General features: G+C 41.0%; 1 protein-coding gene across 1 annotated transcript in view; it reads right to left on the reverse strand.

The window, feature by feature from the left end:
• The window catches only part of nnt (nicotinamide nucleotide transhydrogenase), a 61,654-nt gene extending 46,400 nt beyond the window's left edge, over window positions 1-15,254 (reverse strand). Inside the window, exons 1-7 of the mRNA XM_088910561.1 lie at window positions 15,184-15,254; window positions 13,343-13,562; window positions 9,259-9,488; window positions 6,615-6,832; window positions 5,895-5,982; window positions 4,251-4,339; window positions 1,187-1,374 (exon numbers count right to left, since the gene is read on the reverse strand). Coding sequence (XP_088766687.1) covers window positions 1,187-1,374; window positions 4,251-4,339; window positions 5,895-5,982; window positions 6,615-6,832; window positions 9,259-9,488; window positions 13,343-13,496 — 967 coding nt within the window. The 5' untranslated portion in view covers window positions 13,497-13,562; window positions 15,184-15,254. The remainder of the gene's footprint in view (window positions 1-1,186; window positions 1,375-4,250; window positions 4,340-5,894; window positions 5,983-6,614; window positions 6,833-9,258; window positions 9,489-13,342; window positions 13,563-15,183) is intronic.
• Window positions 15,255-15,289: the final 35 nt, after the last annotated feature.

Genomic DNA, 15,289 nt, shown 5'->3' on the forward strand with positions numbered 1-15,289 from the left:
AAGCAGATCCAGAAGGACAAAAGTTTTGAAAGGCAGCTAAGTTTAGCCTTCCTCGAGGCATTTTTAGAATCCTTGTAGACTTGATTGCTTGGAACACCTGTTAATGCACCAGCTTCAATAAAAAACACAGCTTTATTATTTGACCTTGTTCTTTCAAACTTTACAGAGCACGTTATGTGAACCAATTCAAACGCAACCCTGCTGTGTGCAGATCATATAAGAAGCAGACGTAGAAAATCATAGATCAGAATCACAGTTTGTGGTATTCTAGTCCAAATAGTGACTCAAGTAAAACTTATCTAATTAACAATTCAGACACTCTGACTTGTGTACCTGTAAATGTGGAATAAAACAATTCCTTATTAATATCAAACAGTAGGATGCCCTTTTCAATTCTGAAATGCTCTCCACTCCAAGTGCAGTTTGCTGTCTATGATCCAGGTGCCACAGGTTCAAGTTGTGGTCATGTCAACAGTCAACAGCACATTACAATTTAATATGTATTACAATTTATTAAATTCTGTGAACGTTTTAGTGCAAAATAATTTAATGAATAATAACAGAATGGAGAATGTGTGAGCTGTTTTTTAAGTGTTTAAGATTGATTTTCATTGGACAGCACTTTGTTAATGTTGGGGTGCATTTCTGTTTTCCTTTTATAAGAAAAGATCTTTTATAAGAAGAGATTGAACTTGAATCCAGTCTTATTCACAAAACTAAATTCAAGAGAGGTATACTAACAGAAAAACTAAAAACTGTTTCTGGTACTTTAAATATGGTATATGAATAACCAGTTTCTCTGGAAGCTTTTTTAAAGGGTAAATCAGCAGTCCAGCTGAACAATCTTTCCACCTCACGACTATTAGGGTGTCCACTAGGTGTCGCCGTTATGACTCTAAACTCTACAAGAGAAGGCCATTTGCTCTGACTCAGTTACCACTGACTAGTCAGCTTTCTTTAGCCACCATCAAAGTGTAGTTCTTGTCTTATTCAGACAACCCCACATGAACAAAAGACTCTCATTTGAAAAGCGGTTTATGAGCAGCTTGTCTCACAGCAAGACCAGAGGTTAGTCAAACAGACCAGAATGTGTGTTCTCTTTCAGATGTGGAAATGTGGCTAGAGAGTCCAAGGGCTGTTCTTACCAGACAGTGGTGCAGTAGACAGCAGGAAAAGGAAAGCCTACCAGGGATGAGGGCTGTGCTGATGAGGATGTCCACCTCCCGGCACTGCTTGGCGAAGAGTTTCATCTCGGCTTCAATGAACTCTTTGGACATCTCCTTGGCGTATCCACCCTGTCCCTCTCCAGACTCCTTCACGTCCACCTCCAGGGGCTCTGCGCCAAGAGACTTAAACTGCTCCAGGGCAGCCGCTCTGTGGGGGAAACAAGAGACCGAGGTAATGGGTTACACTGCAACCATATGGCCATAGAAGACGTCCACAGCATTAAGTCATGTATTACAGGGTCAGGTAGAAACTTCATAATTGCCTTATTCGCCCATGATACTGGAAGCACAACTTTCCCTCACCAGCTGTGGGACTTACATTCCTAAAAACACCTCACGGCTGGTAAATATTTAAGCATTTGGGAACTAGGGGGTTAGCTTCTCAGAGTCCAGCTAACTTAACTTGGAATTTTTAAGCGACGAATCTGCAAGCAAGATCACACGAATTATAATTCTATGTAAGAAATAAAATGATATATATGTATATTATAAGTATATTGTATGTATATTACAGAGAAAAAAGAAATGCAATGCGTATGCTAATGTGAAAAATGAGTTGGCAGAGAAACTGGGCGCTTTTTAAAAGCGGGCTAAACCGAGTATGAGCGAGGGTTTCCTGCAGATGGGAAGGGAAGGCCTATAATATAAATATAAAGAAGTTGTGGAGGCAAAAGGAAAATAACTATGTGCCACAACAGCAGGTTTTAACACAGTTATTACACAGGTGAGCACGTGTAGCCATGGTCCACATTACAGTCACACCCTGCGATTCCTTCACACATTCTAACCTGACATCAGAAGAAATGGAAACAAAAGAAAATGTTTACTTGTGAGTAGTTTGGATTGTGAAATTTTCCCAAACAATAACCACAGAGAAAACTCACACTCCCGTAAATTATTCCACTGGTGCCTTCAGCTGAATTACGGGTTTATTTTCTAATTACAAAGAGGGAACACGCTTTGAAAAAATGTTTACAGTGTTTTGAGGGGAAAACAACTTATTTACCAGTCTTGAAAATACACTTATAAAAATTGTTACTGTATACGTCTACAATAACCTTACTGTTGTTTGTTTTATTCCTGGAAATATACTTTTTTTCAAATTCAGGCAATCTTGTATTAGGCAACACTTACAGTAATACCATGTGGCTCCACCCTCTGGTGGAACACTGCTAAACCTGAAGATTCAAGTCGTGCCTAAGTTTATTTCTTGCTTAATGCTGACACCTGCTGGAAGACTAGGTAAATGCACCTAGTAAATGCACACACTGTCATTGCCATTCCATGTCCGTGATTAGCCCTGTTTTTGCTGGTAATTTTTCCATATGGCCCTTAATCACCAGTGTTAATTGCTTACTACCATTAATTATCTTCTTGCTTAGTTAAACTTTTTTTTCTGCACTCAAACCTTGGTTTCACAAATTCCCCAGGATAGTGATATTTGTTGAGTGGTATTCAAAATCCAAAGTCCTGGAGAACCCCTGTATCTTCTGTGTTTATTCTAAACCACGTCATTAATAATTGATTTCAACTTTTTAATTTGGGGAATATTAATTCTTTAATTTGCTTTCAGCTCTTAGGAAGCTAAATGAGATTTGTAATTGGTATGAACCTTGTGCTAATTAGTGAGTTTCAGGGCTGCGCTCATGCAGGTGTGCTAGCTAGCTAAACAACTGGAGTTAAGCAGATGAAAAAACACAGACTCGCAAGGGGATTGTCTGATACAGTGTCATTTTCACCGGTTTCTGTTCATCATCTATTCATCATCTAATAAGGGCTATTTAGTCAAAAGTAAAAGGGCAGATTCATAATTTGCAAGATGAGGAGAGACTGCATAAAGTTCTGTATGCCAAAGCTGGAAATAATGCACTTCAACAGTTGACCTGAATGAAGGAATAAGACTAAAGCAGAAAGCAGATCAGTTACAGGCAGCAGCTAGCGCTGGTGATTGTGGGGGACCATTTGGAACAAAACCCAGCAAACACAAGGGTCCTCCAGGACCAAAACTGAGAATCATGGTTCTGGCAGATTAATTCAGTCTTACACAAGATACTCTCAGAGTGTATTGCTTTCAACTGAACAAATATTGTTCTAAACATTTCAACCAACATTTAAAAGCCTTCTGCATTTAGAAAAGTGAGATGACTGGCAAACAGCAGAACTGGGCTGCCCGTTCCTGCTCCTCTACTGCCAGGATCACAAAATCCAAACTCAGCAAGACAGATTTTCATCATACTTTCATTTTGAATCATCTTTATATTACACAACCAAACAAATGAGCGTTTTAAATGATAAAAATGAAAAAATTCCAAGGTTTAGAAATGGATGATTTATAGGTCAGAAAAAAACAGATGGATTTTGGATTAAGGCTCTCCAACAATATTAAAATAGGGTTCTTGGCTCTCAAGAAATAGGGTCGGCCAGCCCTGCCTGAGATGACCCAGCCTGATAGAGAAAATACAAAAACCCAGCACACAGATGTATACCCTTAGCCTATCTAAATATACTATGTCATGAAAGCATGGCTTTCTATATTAACAACTGTCCGGTCTTACAATTGCAATGCTACAATGTGTTATTGTTCCTTTCCTAAACTCAGCAAAACTTGGTGTTCTTTCTCCTCCCTCATCTCTCTATGCCTGGTAATACAGGTAATGCATTTAAAACTGTGGACAGCAGGCATGTCTGAGTGTTGTGGGTGTCTGAAACAACCTATCCACTCTATCTAGTCATGTTGTTGAATACCTTTGCTTCTTTCAAGAAATGGCTGGATGAGATCCTCAGGTCAATTAACTTCCTACTACCAAACAGGAAAAATATGCCAAGGGGGTCTCCTCTCATTTGTAGCATTTATGTTCTAGTCACAGTCAGTGAGTAGCCCAGGCTTAAACCAGCTTGATGTCTGGGCCAAACCCTGAGGTGCATTCTCCCAGCAAGTGCCTTTATTGCCCGAGATATTTGGGAACAATTTTCCATTTTCACAGGCAATGTCCTCTCCCTCACCCTCACTTCACACGTCCTCACCTGGTATCGAATCCTCTCACTATAGCACCCATGGCTCTGGCAGCGCCTGCAGAGGCTAAACCAGCTACACCACCCCCAATGATCAGGACCTAAGGGAAAAATCATCAGACACAAAATGGAATGAAGAATACAGCGCTCAGAAAGAGTACTGTACACAGACGGGCAATAATTCAGTACAGATGCAGTTTTTGTGTTTGTCCTCTAGATACACCTTCATCAACAAGGAAAGTTTATATTTCAACATTGTACAAGCCTTTATTTATGTTGAGAGGCTCAAGAGAACAGATTAAAAGTTAGAATCGAGTTGTGATATTCTTGACTTTATGAACAAGCCTAGAACCTATTTACTGACTCCTGTTGTAAGAAGACATTGTAGTATAAATAGCTTTCATTAATTTAACAGAAAATAAACATGTTTACTCAAATGTTCAATGTTCAGGACCCCTGGCAGCATAATGGCTCTATAGTCATCTTTGGCTTTAAAATAATAGAATTTAAAGGAAAAAATAATCATCAGATGTCAAATGTATCAGTTCTTAATAAACATGTCACTCTCAACTACAATCTCTGCACCAGTAGGATTTATGACCAAGGATCACTCTGAAGATCAACATTACCATGCCATATTCACCTCTACTTCAAACTCACCACTTCAAAGAGCTATGAAACTAGAGGGTTTTGCTTACCTTTCTTATACTAAGGTTTCATCAATAATAAATATGGCTTAAAGGAGGAAGAGATAATGACACCAGTGGGAAAGCTCAATCTGTGTATTTGTTGAGTAGATCTTCAAGGCAATTTTAATAAGACATGCCTAAAATAATTACTACAATTTACCGAATAAATGTGCAGTGACCAGATTGCTGCATAATCCTCTAGACCTTCAGAAAGACCAGGTTTTAAACCTCTTCCCTTAGAGAGTACTGTGTACTATCAAACATTGACCAAGAGGAACACTGTTGTCCAACGATCATGTGTGCCAGACACACTCAGAACAACTGTTTCACTTTTGTCTGCAAACGAGTAGGTGGAATGAACAGCTGATCAGTGTTTGGTGATTGGGATTGGTAGAACTGAAAATTTGTTTTTATTTACTACCAGAAGATAAATGGTGACTTACATATTAGCGAGTGCCATATACTGTACAATAATTCCGAAAATAAATCAAAGCTAATGTGCTTTCCTCAGTCATGTTTCTCTTCTGTGAATTTAGAAAACCAAATGAAACAACATCTGTGAATATATACACAATGTAAGAAAAAACAAAGGTCTACACCTTTTATTGTTTTTATACTCAAATATCAGGAATGTGGTTTCCCTTCCCTTTAAAATAAACATACACAGAAGACTCATTCCTAAGACATTGAAAACACTCGAACATTTGATCTTATTCTATGCAATAGCAAAAACCTTTAATTTGGGGTTCAAAAATATCATTTTTTGCACCGTTTGCAATAGTTGAAATAAGTGATAAATGGTTTGGTGCTATTCTCCTTAGTGAGGGGGAAATGAGGCCAAGAGTAATTTTTCAGTTCAGAAAAACAGAAGTATAAAAAGCAAACACGAATCTAGTCCAAATTACCTCCTTCTGGCTTGCTGAGGTACTTTTCTCCCCCATTTGAACTCGTTTGCATTTTCATTTACCTTTGCGGGAGGCACTTTTCCAGCTGCTGTAATCTGGCCGGTGAAGAAACGGCCAAAGTGATTCGCTGCCAGGAGAACTGCTTTGTACCTGTCAAAAACAGGACACATGAATAGTGAAATATGGCAAACGGCAACATCCATGCCAAACACACACAATGGCCGCAGTTAGGTGAAGGAAAGCCGTGGGAGATGTATTTAGAGCAGATCAAACAAGTGGCAATTTCATCGTCAGGGTTAAAAGGAAACCTTCCCCAGTCTGTGTCATTGGAGAAAGGGTCCAAAGGCGTTGATTTGGAGTGTTTTACTTCAACATAAAAGATGGCAACTCATGACATCTGTACATCACTTTACATCAAACAGTACTTGCTGGGATGTCCTTCGCCAGAAGAAAGTGGAAAATTAACATTGTACAGCGCCGCTCGGGAGCGGGGTGGGTGGACGTTTCTCAAAACTCTTTCTAAACATGTAGTAATGTAAACCAGTAATGGAACCACTAAAAACCTCAGCTACCACTGCCAAGGAAGAAGAAGTGTTCAAAAGACACAGGAGGGATGCATGTTTTCAAACACAGAGTTCAACAGACAATATTATACTCCACAAAAGCTGTAAATGAAGGAACAATTAAATTTATTTTCACAGTTTCTTTCTTCATGAAGGTGGCATTGGCCTTGAGGGGCAGGAATCATCCAGTGCAGGTGAGGAAGAGGAGGAGTTACGTACCCAGCGATGTTGGCCATGGAGCTGAGGGCGTCGTAGCCCTGGGCGATGGTCACCCGGGGCACCTGGTCCATGGCCAGCACGGTGGCCCTGCGCTGGGACAGCTTGTCAATCAGCTCGGGGTTCTGGGCCGGGTAGATAAAGCTCACCAGCGTGGCGTTTTCCTTCAGCAGCTCGGCCTCATGGACGCCCAGTGAGGGGTTAAAAATAGGAGCTCTCACCTAGAAAGACACGGCACACAGCACTGAGGAGCAGGGCCACATGCACAGCCAGCGGAGAATGTTTTAATACCGCGCTGGCTGTCCTTCAAGGCCAACGGAGAGAGATCTTGCTCTAGTTTTCATTCTACTTTTTTTTATTCCTTTTTACTTTCAAGTAGAAAAACTATGCTGTTTCTTTCTTCTCAGGTCTTTAATAGGTTTAATATACCCATACAACCTCCTGAAACAATGATCATTTAAGACCACGGCTGTGCTTGACAGAGGTTTGACTTGACACAACAAGAATCACAACATTTCCAATGTTTACAATATGATTTAAAATATGAACAGACAATACAACAGCCTACTAAATAAACTGTCTGCGAGTATCAAAAACACTGTAAAGCTCCATCTAATAATAAAGAACCGTGATATATCAGTGGAGATAGAGCAGCAAATAATGGAGCATGTGTGTTCAGTGGCTAAACATTGACCGATTATACCTTTACTTTCTTACTTTATTGCTGCAGATGGGAAATTTGCTTTGAAGGCAGGTAAAAACATAATACAATACATTTAACAGAAATAACACATTCTAAAATATATTTAACATGCAATACATTTAACAGATGTATGAAAAAGAAAGAGAAAGAAGATGCGTTTTAAAAAGAATATGTACAGTCAACTGTCCAAATGAGCAGGTTGTTAGCTGTGGGGATAAAAGATGACATGGTTCTATTACTCTTGGCCCAGAAAAAAAAAAAGAAACCATGCAAAAACATACATATTAGAACCCCAAATTCCCTCAGCAGACAATAGAAGCTCCAGCAAACAGACATGCCCTCTAGTGGCTCAGAGCGGTGACAAAGAAAGGAGTACAGTGGACAAGGGTGCTTGTACTGCCTATCACCTCATGTCCTCAGCAAGGCGCTGTGTCTGGACTTCACAGCACACTCTGTTTACATATCTGCAAGTCCAGCATGCTATGTAATTAACAGATGGCTAGACTTTCACAAAGCATGAATAAGTGATTGTTTATCTCATGAAGTGTCTGTGTCTGAACATGCATAAATGTATGCAATCCATTAAATACAGTACCAGTTGTAAGGTGTAAAGGTGTAACAAGTCGGTGACAGCTTAAAAAAGCTCACATCACAGCTTTGAAGCAATTCAACAGAAACCAGGCAGGTTGGTTTTTGCATGAACCTGGATTTTTGTTTTTCATTCCAACTGATCTCTTAGTTAGTTGAACTATGCAATTATATATTTACTTAATCTAACTTTTTAAGCACATTTTCAGTGTTAAAAACTAGTAAGAACCCTGCATCATTTGCTGTGTTTTAGAACTGTCCACTGGGCAGAGCGGTGGCTCTGTGGCTAAGGATCTGCGCATGTGGCTGGAAGGTTGCCGGTTTGTATCCCGTGGCCGGCAGAGGAATCCTACTCCGTTGGGCCCCTGAGCAAGGCCCTTAACCCCAGCTGCGCTGTACAATGGCTGACCCTACACTCTGATCCCAAACTTCTCTCACTGTCTGTGTGTCTGTGTCTCATGGAGAGCAAGCTGGGGTATGCGAAAAGACAAATTCCTAATGCAAGAAATTGTATATGGCTAATAAAGTGATCTTATAAGATTCAGTGACATCACAATTGGAATGTAGCACATTAAACTTTTGTGGCGAACCTAGAAATGATTGTTTAGACAGCTACAGGGTAAAATGAATGTGACATGGTGAAGGCAGACTGAAGAGGGATAAAACAAATTTCCTCGCAACTATACCACTTAAAAAGTACACTGCAGAAAGAAAGAATGCAGAATGAATTTCAAGGTGTTCTGCGACACTGCAAAGTTTTCATCTGCTTTTCTGACTGCAACAAAGCTTTAAACAATGCACAGAGAGTAAGAGACAGCAGGGAGCAATCGTTCCCAATATTAGAACACAAGGTCCAGAATCCTGCAAGTTTTCTATCTCTCTCATAAATCATCTACACACAAAGTCTGCAGAACAAGGGGAAGGGTCCAGTTAGGCCAATAGTTTAAAAAGTAAGAAGGATTCTGGAGTTTGAGGACCTGAGTTGGAATCCCCTGTTGTAGAATGTGGAAAGACAAAGACAATCCATATTTAATTCCCTCAAACAAACTTTGGTTACTGTCACTGGAATGTCTGAAGAATCTTCCAAATCTTCATAAGCTGCCCAGTGAGGGCAAAAGACTAAAATACAATTAATTGAATGAACTGGTAATCTTTATTAAATAATGAGACCAACTGGAACTAAAAATGGAATTAACAGGGGATACTCCAGCACAATGTCTGAATTCCCCTGCTTTGCCTGATCAGTTGTGCCCAACACACAACACAACACACGCACACCTGCTGTTACACTAAGGATTGCGGTCCTGAGCTGAAGTTCTCTAGAAATTTGAAGGGACAGAAAAAATGGCAGGTTACCTTGACCACAAGGTCAGAAGCCAGGACATCTTTGGTCCCTTTGATGGTGGCCCCAGCCTGAGCGTACTGGTCATCGGAGAACTTGGAGCTCTCTCCAGCCCCGGACTCCACCACCACGCTGAAGCCCTGCTTGATGAGGGCCTGCACCCCAGCAGGGGAGACAGCCACACGCCTCTCGTTCTGGAAGATCTCCTTGGGCACCCCGACTGTCAGCTGTTTGTAAGGAATCCCTGGAGCGGGAGAGAAGGGAAGGAGAGGAGGTGAGCTGGGCAGGCAGGCACACAGTCCACTTTGCACTAGTGGGAGCTAACGTCTGTTTCATCCGATGTAAACGGGTTCTCATCTTGTCATAAAAAAATACTCTGGAGCAGAGGCTCCAGAAAAAGATGAGCTCCCTTACAACAGAAGGAGAACAGAAGAACGATTAAAAATTAGAGATTTAGTTTGCTTGGGAAAACAAAGCAGGAAATACATGTACAACAGTACAATATAAAACAACTGTGTATGCAGCAATTACATCTTTGATTTAATTCTCACACAGCTACAGACCGGTCTGTCTGCAGCTACAGACCTTACCAGACTAGCAGTCTCTCAGAGCTCAGGGCCCAATAAGTGGCCCAATCAAATGTGGTATGGACTGCAAGGATTTGTTTTCTAAATAATGTACCCAGTTTGCATAAACAAAAGACCTCGAATGATGGAAATTCCAGGTCTCCAGGTGTGACAGGTATTTCTATAGTGATCAATCCAAATGCAAGCAACCAAAATCAGCTGGATGAACCTGACATAACATTCTTATGGCACATAAAACCTGTCTGTAATGAGGAATTAATAAACACATGAGGATGAAGACTTGATTTACAGCTGTGTAACTTCATCCTTGCGAGGCCAAACTCCCAACAAAATGACAAAGAATATATTTTGATCCTCATGACCTTTCAAGAGATCGCAATATGGACAGATTAGAGTAGTCACAGTTAATACCTCTGTCTATAAAAGATAAATTGATCCCCAATTTCCTCAAATGACCTGACACTGGAGTCTAACCAAATCCAGCTGGCTCTGTACTTTGCTGAGTACAGTGTTATAAAGCCAATAAAAATGTTATAAAGAAAAGGCTTTGTAGATAAAAAATGAAATGAGGGATAGATGTGCTGCACAAAGTATATTGCATTTCACAGTACTCTGCCATGTACTTTGCAATCCAACAGTTTACTCATCCGAAAGAGACCTTTGAAACCTATTTACAATGGCTTTTCACTGGGCTGACTCAACCCGGACATCAGACAGAACAACCATAGGAACAATAACCAGCCTACAGGAAGACTGTGCTAAGAACCAAAACATAGTACACTTCTCCACTCCTGCAAGTGCTTAACCTTGACCAAGATTACACCGAAACTCTCACCTTCCCCATCTACCACAATTTATAAAACCAGTGCTAAATTGCTGGTGTTCACAGTTCAAAGAGATGAAACTTTTTGGGGAATCTACGATGAAAACCACATAGTAAGAAGCCTGTTGAAAATCTCTCAAAACCTCAATTTAATGCAGCAGTAAATGTTCTTGTGTTTGCACTAAGAAGTGCTAAGCGATAAGCTCCATATGATTACAAAGACACAGACATTAACTGTGTCCGCCATAAGAAATCGACAGAATCAAATACATCTTGGTTCTTTTATTGCACCAGCGTCTTGCATCTGAGTTTGCATTCCAATATACATTCTGTTTTGTGCAGACATCTAACTTAAGACCGCATAAAACTGCTTTACACTGTCTTGAAAATTTCCACTTACAAATGAAGACTTGCAATATAGCAAGGTAGAGTCCTTGATTTTGGTTTGTGAAAACAGTCAAGATGGGAACAGGCAAAATGCCAACTAACAATGTGGGAATAAGACATGTGATCCCATTTAATGAATACCTTAAGATGGAATTAGATTGTTTTTATCAGAACAGCACAAAGGTAAAGCTGTGAATATGAAAACAGAAGATGAGAATGGAAATTTAAATGTGTGAGTCAGCAGACTGGCTGTCTTTGTTTCTGCAAAGAGTACCTAAAGTAAGATATAATTTCTACAGCTTTCTAGTATTTTTGTAAAAAACAGGAAAGATGGTACTGAACTCCTTTTAACAACAGTAGTGATGTTTAAGGAAAAAAATAAATGCACTGAGAACAAAGTCAGAAGGTTTTAGTTTTGTTTTGCACACTTCCAACATAAAATACAGGCAATGTCCTCAGTACAAACATGCTAAAGAAACTAAAAAGGTCACAAGTAGCATCCTGATGTGTCCTCTTTTGTCTAAGCTGTTGGAGGAGGTAGGGCTATAGATATCCCTCTAAAATTACCAAAAGGTACATTTTCACAAGTTTAAGACAGTAAAAATGTGACATGCCAAGCTGAGACAGGACAATCAACATGGATTTGATACTCATCTGATCTCTGTCATTCATTCCTTTGCGGAAAACTTTGCTCATTCACTACCGCAGCAGCTGCCTTATTTCTCTTCCCGATTCATGACGGAAAATTCCTTTACCATCCCATTCCTTACAAATGGCAAATTGTGACATTAAACAAGCCCAGAAAGCCAACAGGATTACACTCTGCACCTTCCCAGACCTGAACTGAAAAAAAGTTTACATGGAATCAACCTGAGGAACTGCAATCCCTCTCCTGAAACTCACTTACACTTAAGTAGATGGTGTCTTATTCACAATGGCTGGCAGCAATCTAATTGTAGGAATGTCACGCTGACAACCATTCCAGGTCTAGTCACAGACGTTTTGCTTCCCAATTGATGTTATCTCACTAACTGGCAGAAAAATTGAACATTTCCATGCAGTCACAGGAAATACATTTTTAGCCTAGAACTATGGTAAACGGTGTCTCTTCTAAATGGCAAGATTAAAAAGTTGAAATGAAAACCAGAAGCCCAGGGGGCCTTCAGGTACTGAGCTTGCCCCCCCTACCCCCAGCGTAGCCAGTGTGGCAGCGCGTGAGGAAATAATTTTAAGTGAAGCCCATGTGCAAAAGGGCAAACCTATGCTCATGTGCTAAGAAATGTTTCTTCTTTTAAAAGATGCACCTTCTTCTTCTGCAACTGCTGCCTCTCTCTGAACGTGGGAGTTTAAGCTGGAACAGAGCCAAGAGCAGCAGGCACCAGCTGTCAACGCCATTCCACACTGCTGCTGCTGGACTGGCTATTACTGGCACAATTCCCCATGCCCATCATGGACCTCATCACCGACCCGCAGCAGTGACTTCATTCATTTACATTAGTAAGACGAGGGCTGCTCTACTGGTTTATTTGGAGCACGAGGACCCACAGCACAGGGGTGACCTTGGGTTACTTAGGGAAATAAAAAGAAAAATCCTTCAGATGCCCTTTATTTCTCAGTCACCAAGGGAGGTGAAGGCAGGTGGGGTTAACTTTCTAGACTAACATGTTAATCAGACTAACAGAAATCAAACTGTAACACTGGACTCTGAGACACACGCTCACACACACAACAGAATACCACACCAATAAATAGAAGAGGCCTGTGCTCATGCAGGGTAAGAGGGAAAAGTACAGTCATTATAAATGTCACATTTTGAGGCTTTAAACTCCCAGAATGACTGTGCCATAAGTGACAAATCTGGTAAGCGATTCTATGGGTTTTCTTAAATCTGTAACTACAGATGGTGTAAACATGATGTATAATTCATATGTCTTTAAAGAAACCTGACTCCCTACAAAATGTGTTCAGTTCAGAAAACATCAGCAGAGAGATAGCTTATGACTTAATGGACTCACCTCTCTGGCCTGTGCTCATAAATTGTCCAATAGTTTAAAAAGAATTTAAGAAATCTCACTATCTTTGAGTAGACCTGCATTTTTTTTCCTCCTTTGCATGAACAGAAAAATAATCAAAGAAAGAAAATATCAAATCTTTTTTAAAAAGGCCGAGAGACAATTTGAAATGTTCTTTTTATTCATGCAAAGTTAGAACTCCGGCCCCTAGAGCGCTTCTGCACACTGTTTCTCCCTGTGAAAGGAACTGTGCCAAACACAGACTGGCGATGAGCCCCCTCTGGCTCACCTGGACTGGCGGCGCCCTGACACCTCAGAGCCTGGTGGGTCCGGAATAGGCGCAAACATGGCGTCCTGACGGTCTGCGCCTTCAGAGACAAGACCCCGCTTACGAGGACGGGGCTGGAGCAGCTGCTGACGACGGCGCGTAGGAGACTGGCCATTGTGCTGATGGGGAGGGGAGGAGGAAGAGCCGGGAGCTGCCTCTTCTAGCCTGAGCCGCCTTCCTCCTGCCACACGAGAAAGGGAGATGTTGGATAACCTCTCCACTCAGCTGAGTGCTCCCCCTGGGGCTTGCATCAGGGGTAAAGGCTGTGGGGTAGGACACTGGAGAGTGGAAATGTCACTGGGACAGGAAGGCAATGCCACATACATAGATAAGAACATGAGTAAGACTGCACATGAGAGGAAGCCAGTTAGCTCATCTGGAAGTTAGTAGCTCATTGATCTGAAGATCTTATCTAGATGTTTCTTGAAAGAAAACGGTAGATAAGGAGATCACCGTGAACTGGTTTCACCACAAACTTCAGTCAAGGAGAATTTCTCTTTCTCTTTACATCCAGACTGAAACATTCATCAGCCAGAAGTGATATTCAATAACTAGTTTGCATTGGCTCCCCGCATCAAACCTACCCTGCACCAGAAAAAGCACGGCGGATTATGAATTTCAGCAGGGAAAGGTCTGAGAGTCCGAAACGGTTGAGGTCAGGAGTCCAAATGTCCCTTGAAAGGCAACAGAGCGAGGAGAGAATACTCGTCCTTCACTTTTTGAAGCACTTGGCCATGGCAAAGACCAGTGAGAACTGCAGAACAGTCAAGCCCACAGATCATGGATAGACCGCAGGTTGAATAAAACACCGGACACAATTCCCGTCCAAATTTACCAGTTAAACGCTGATCATAAACTCAGATTCAATCCTATAACATCACAAAACAAATATCGGAACCAATTAAAATATACATTTACTTTCTGTCGGACATCGTAACCCCAGATACTACATATATAAACGGAAATGTTTACATATTTGCTTCACGTCCAGGACTCAAAAACATAAGTGTAGTATTTAAGGTATTATAAACCTCCACTTGTACAGAGGCGTAATTTCAGGCAGGATCGAGTGCTGTGGTTTTCTCACGCCTCTTTACCTTCCTCGCTGCTGTGATTGTTTCCTTTAACTGCTGTTAATTTGACTCAGGCTTTGCTGTGGCAACATCCTACACAAAAACCAGTTGTACCCAAGGCTACAGCACTCAGCTGGTATAAACTCAGAACTTGATCTTCAGTTTCTACCACGTCAGCGGACTTTTTCAGTTTGCCGCTAGTAAAAAAAAATAACATTGTTGCTCAGCCAACTATAAACTGGCATTTTTTTGACAATCTAGGATAGATGCATAAGGATTTGCATGCCGCTGAGTGACAGGCAGACTTTAAAAAACAATTTAACCACCTTAAAGTAAAGGAGATAAATCTATACAACACGGGATACCCCAGAAAACCAATCCTTAAAATATCATAAACATTGTGGAAATGTGGAGGGTTATGTATTTATTAAGAAAGAAAGGACACAGATTTGTCTTATTTCCTCAGTTATAATCGCCTCTATTTATAAAGGGGAAAACGAGGAGAACGTCGTCGACTCTCTCACCCGTTGCCGCTTCGAGGCTCGGCTGACATAAACCCATGCATTCTGCAAAAAACGGTTTAAAAACAACTTCTAAAATCGAGCTCAAAACTTTTGAACGTTTTCGGGCATTTACTGCGACATATCCTGACCCCACATTGCAACCAAATGGAACGTTTACACCGGTGCACTATTTGTAGGTCAAAATAAAGCCTTTTCGTATACTGACCTTTAGGAAGCCGGCTATAGGAGACTGAACGGCGGGTTGCCGAATGACTTCAACTCCCAACCCGGAAGGAGTTGGAGGGCTGCTCGGTTATTTTCCGACCACGTGG

Source organism: Atractosteus spatula, chromosome 3 (assembly GCF_055471065.1).
Source record: "Atractosteus spatula isolate fAtrSpa1 chromosome 3, fAtrSpa1.hap1, whole genome shotgun sequence".
Taxonomy (NCBI): domain Eukaryota; kingdom Metazoa; phylum Chordata; class Actinopteri; order Semionotiformes; family Lepisosteidae; genus Atractosteus; species Atractosteus spatula.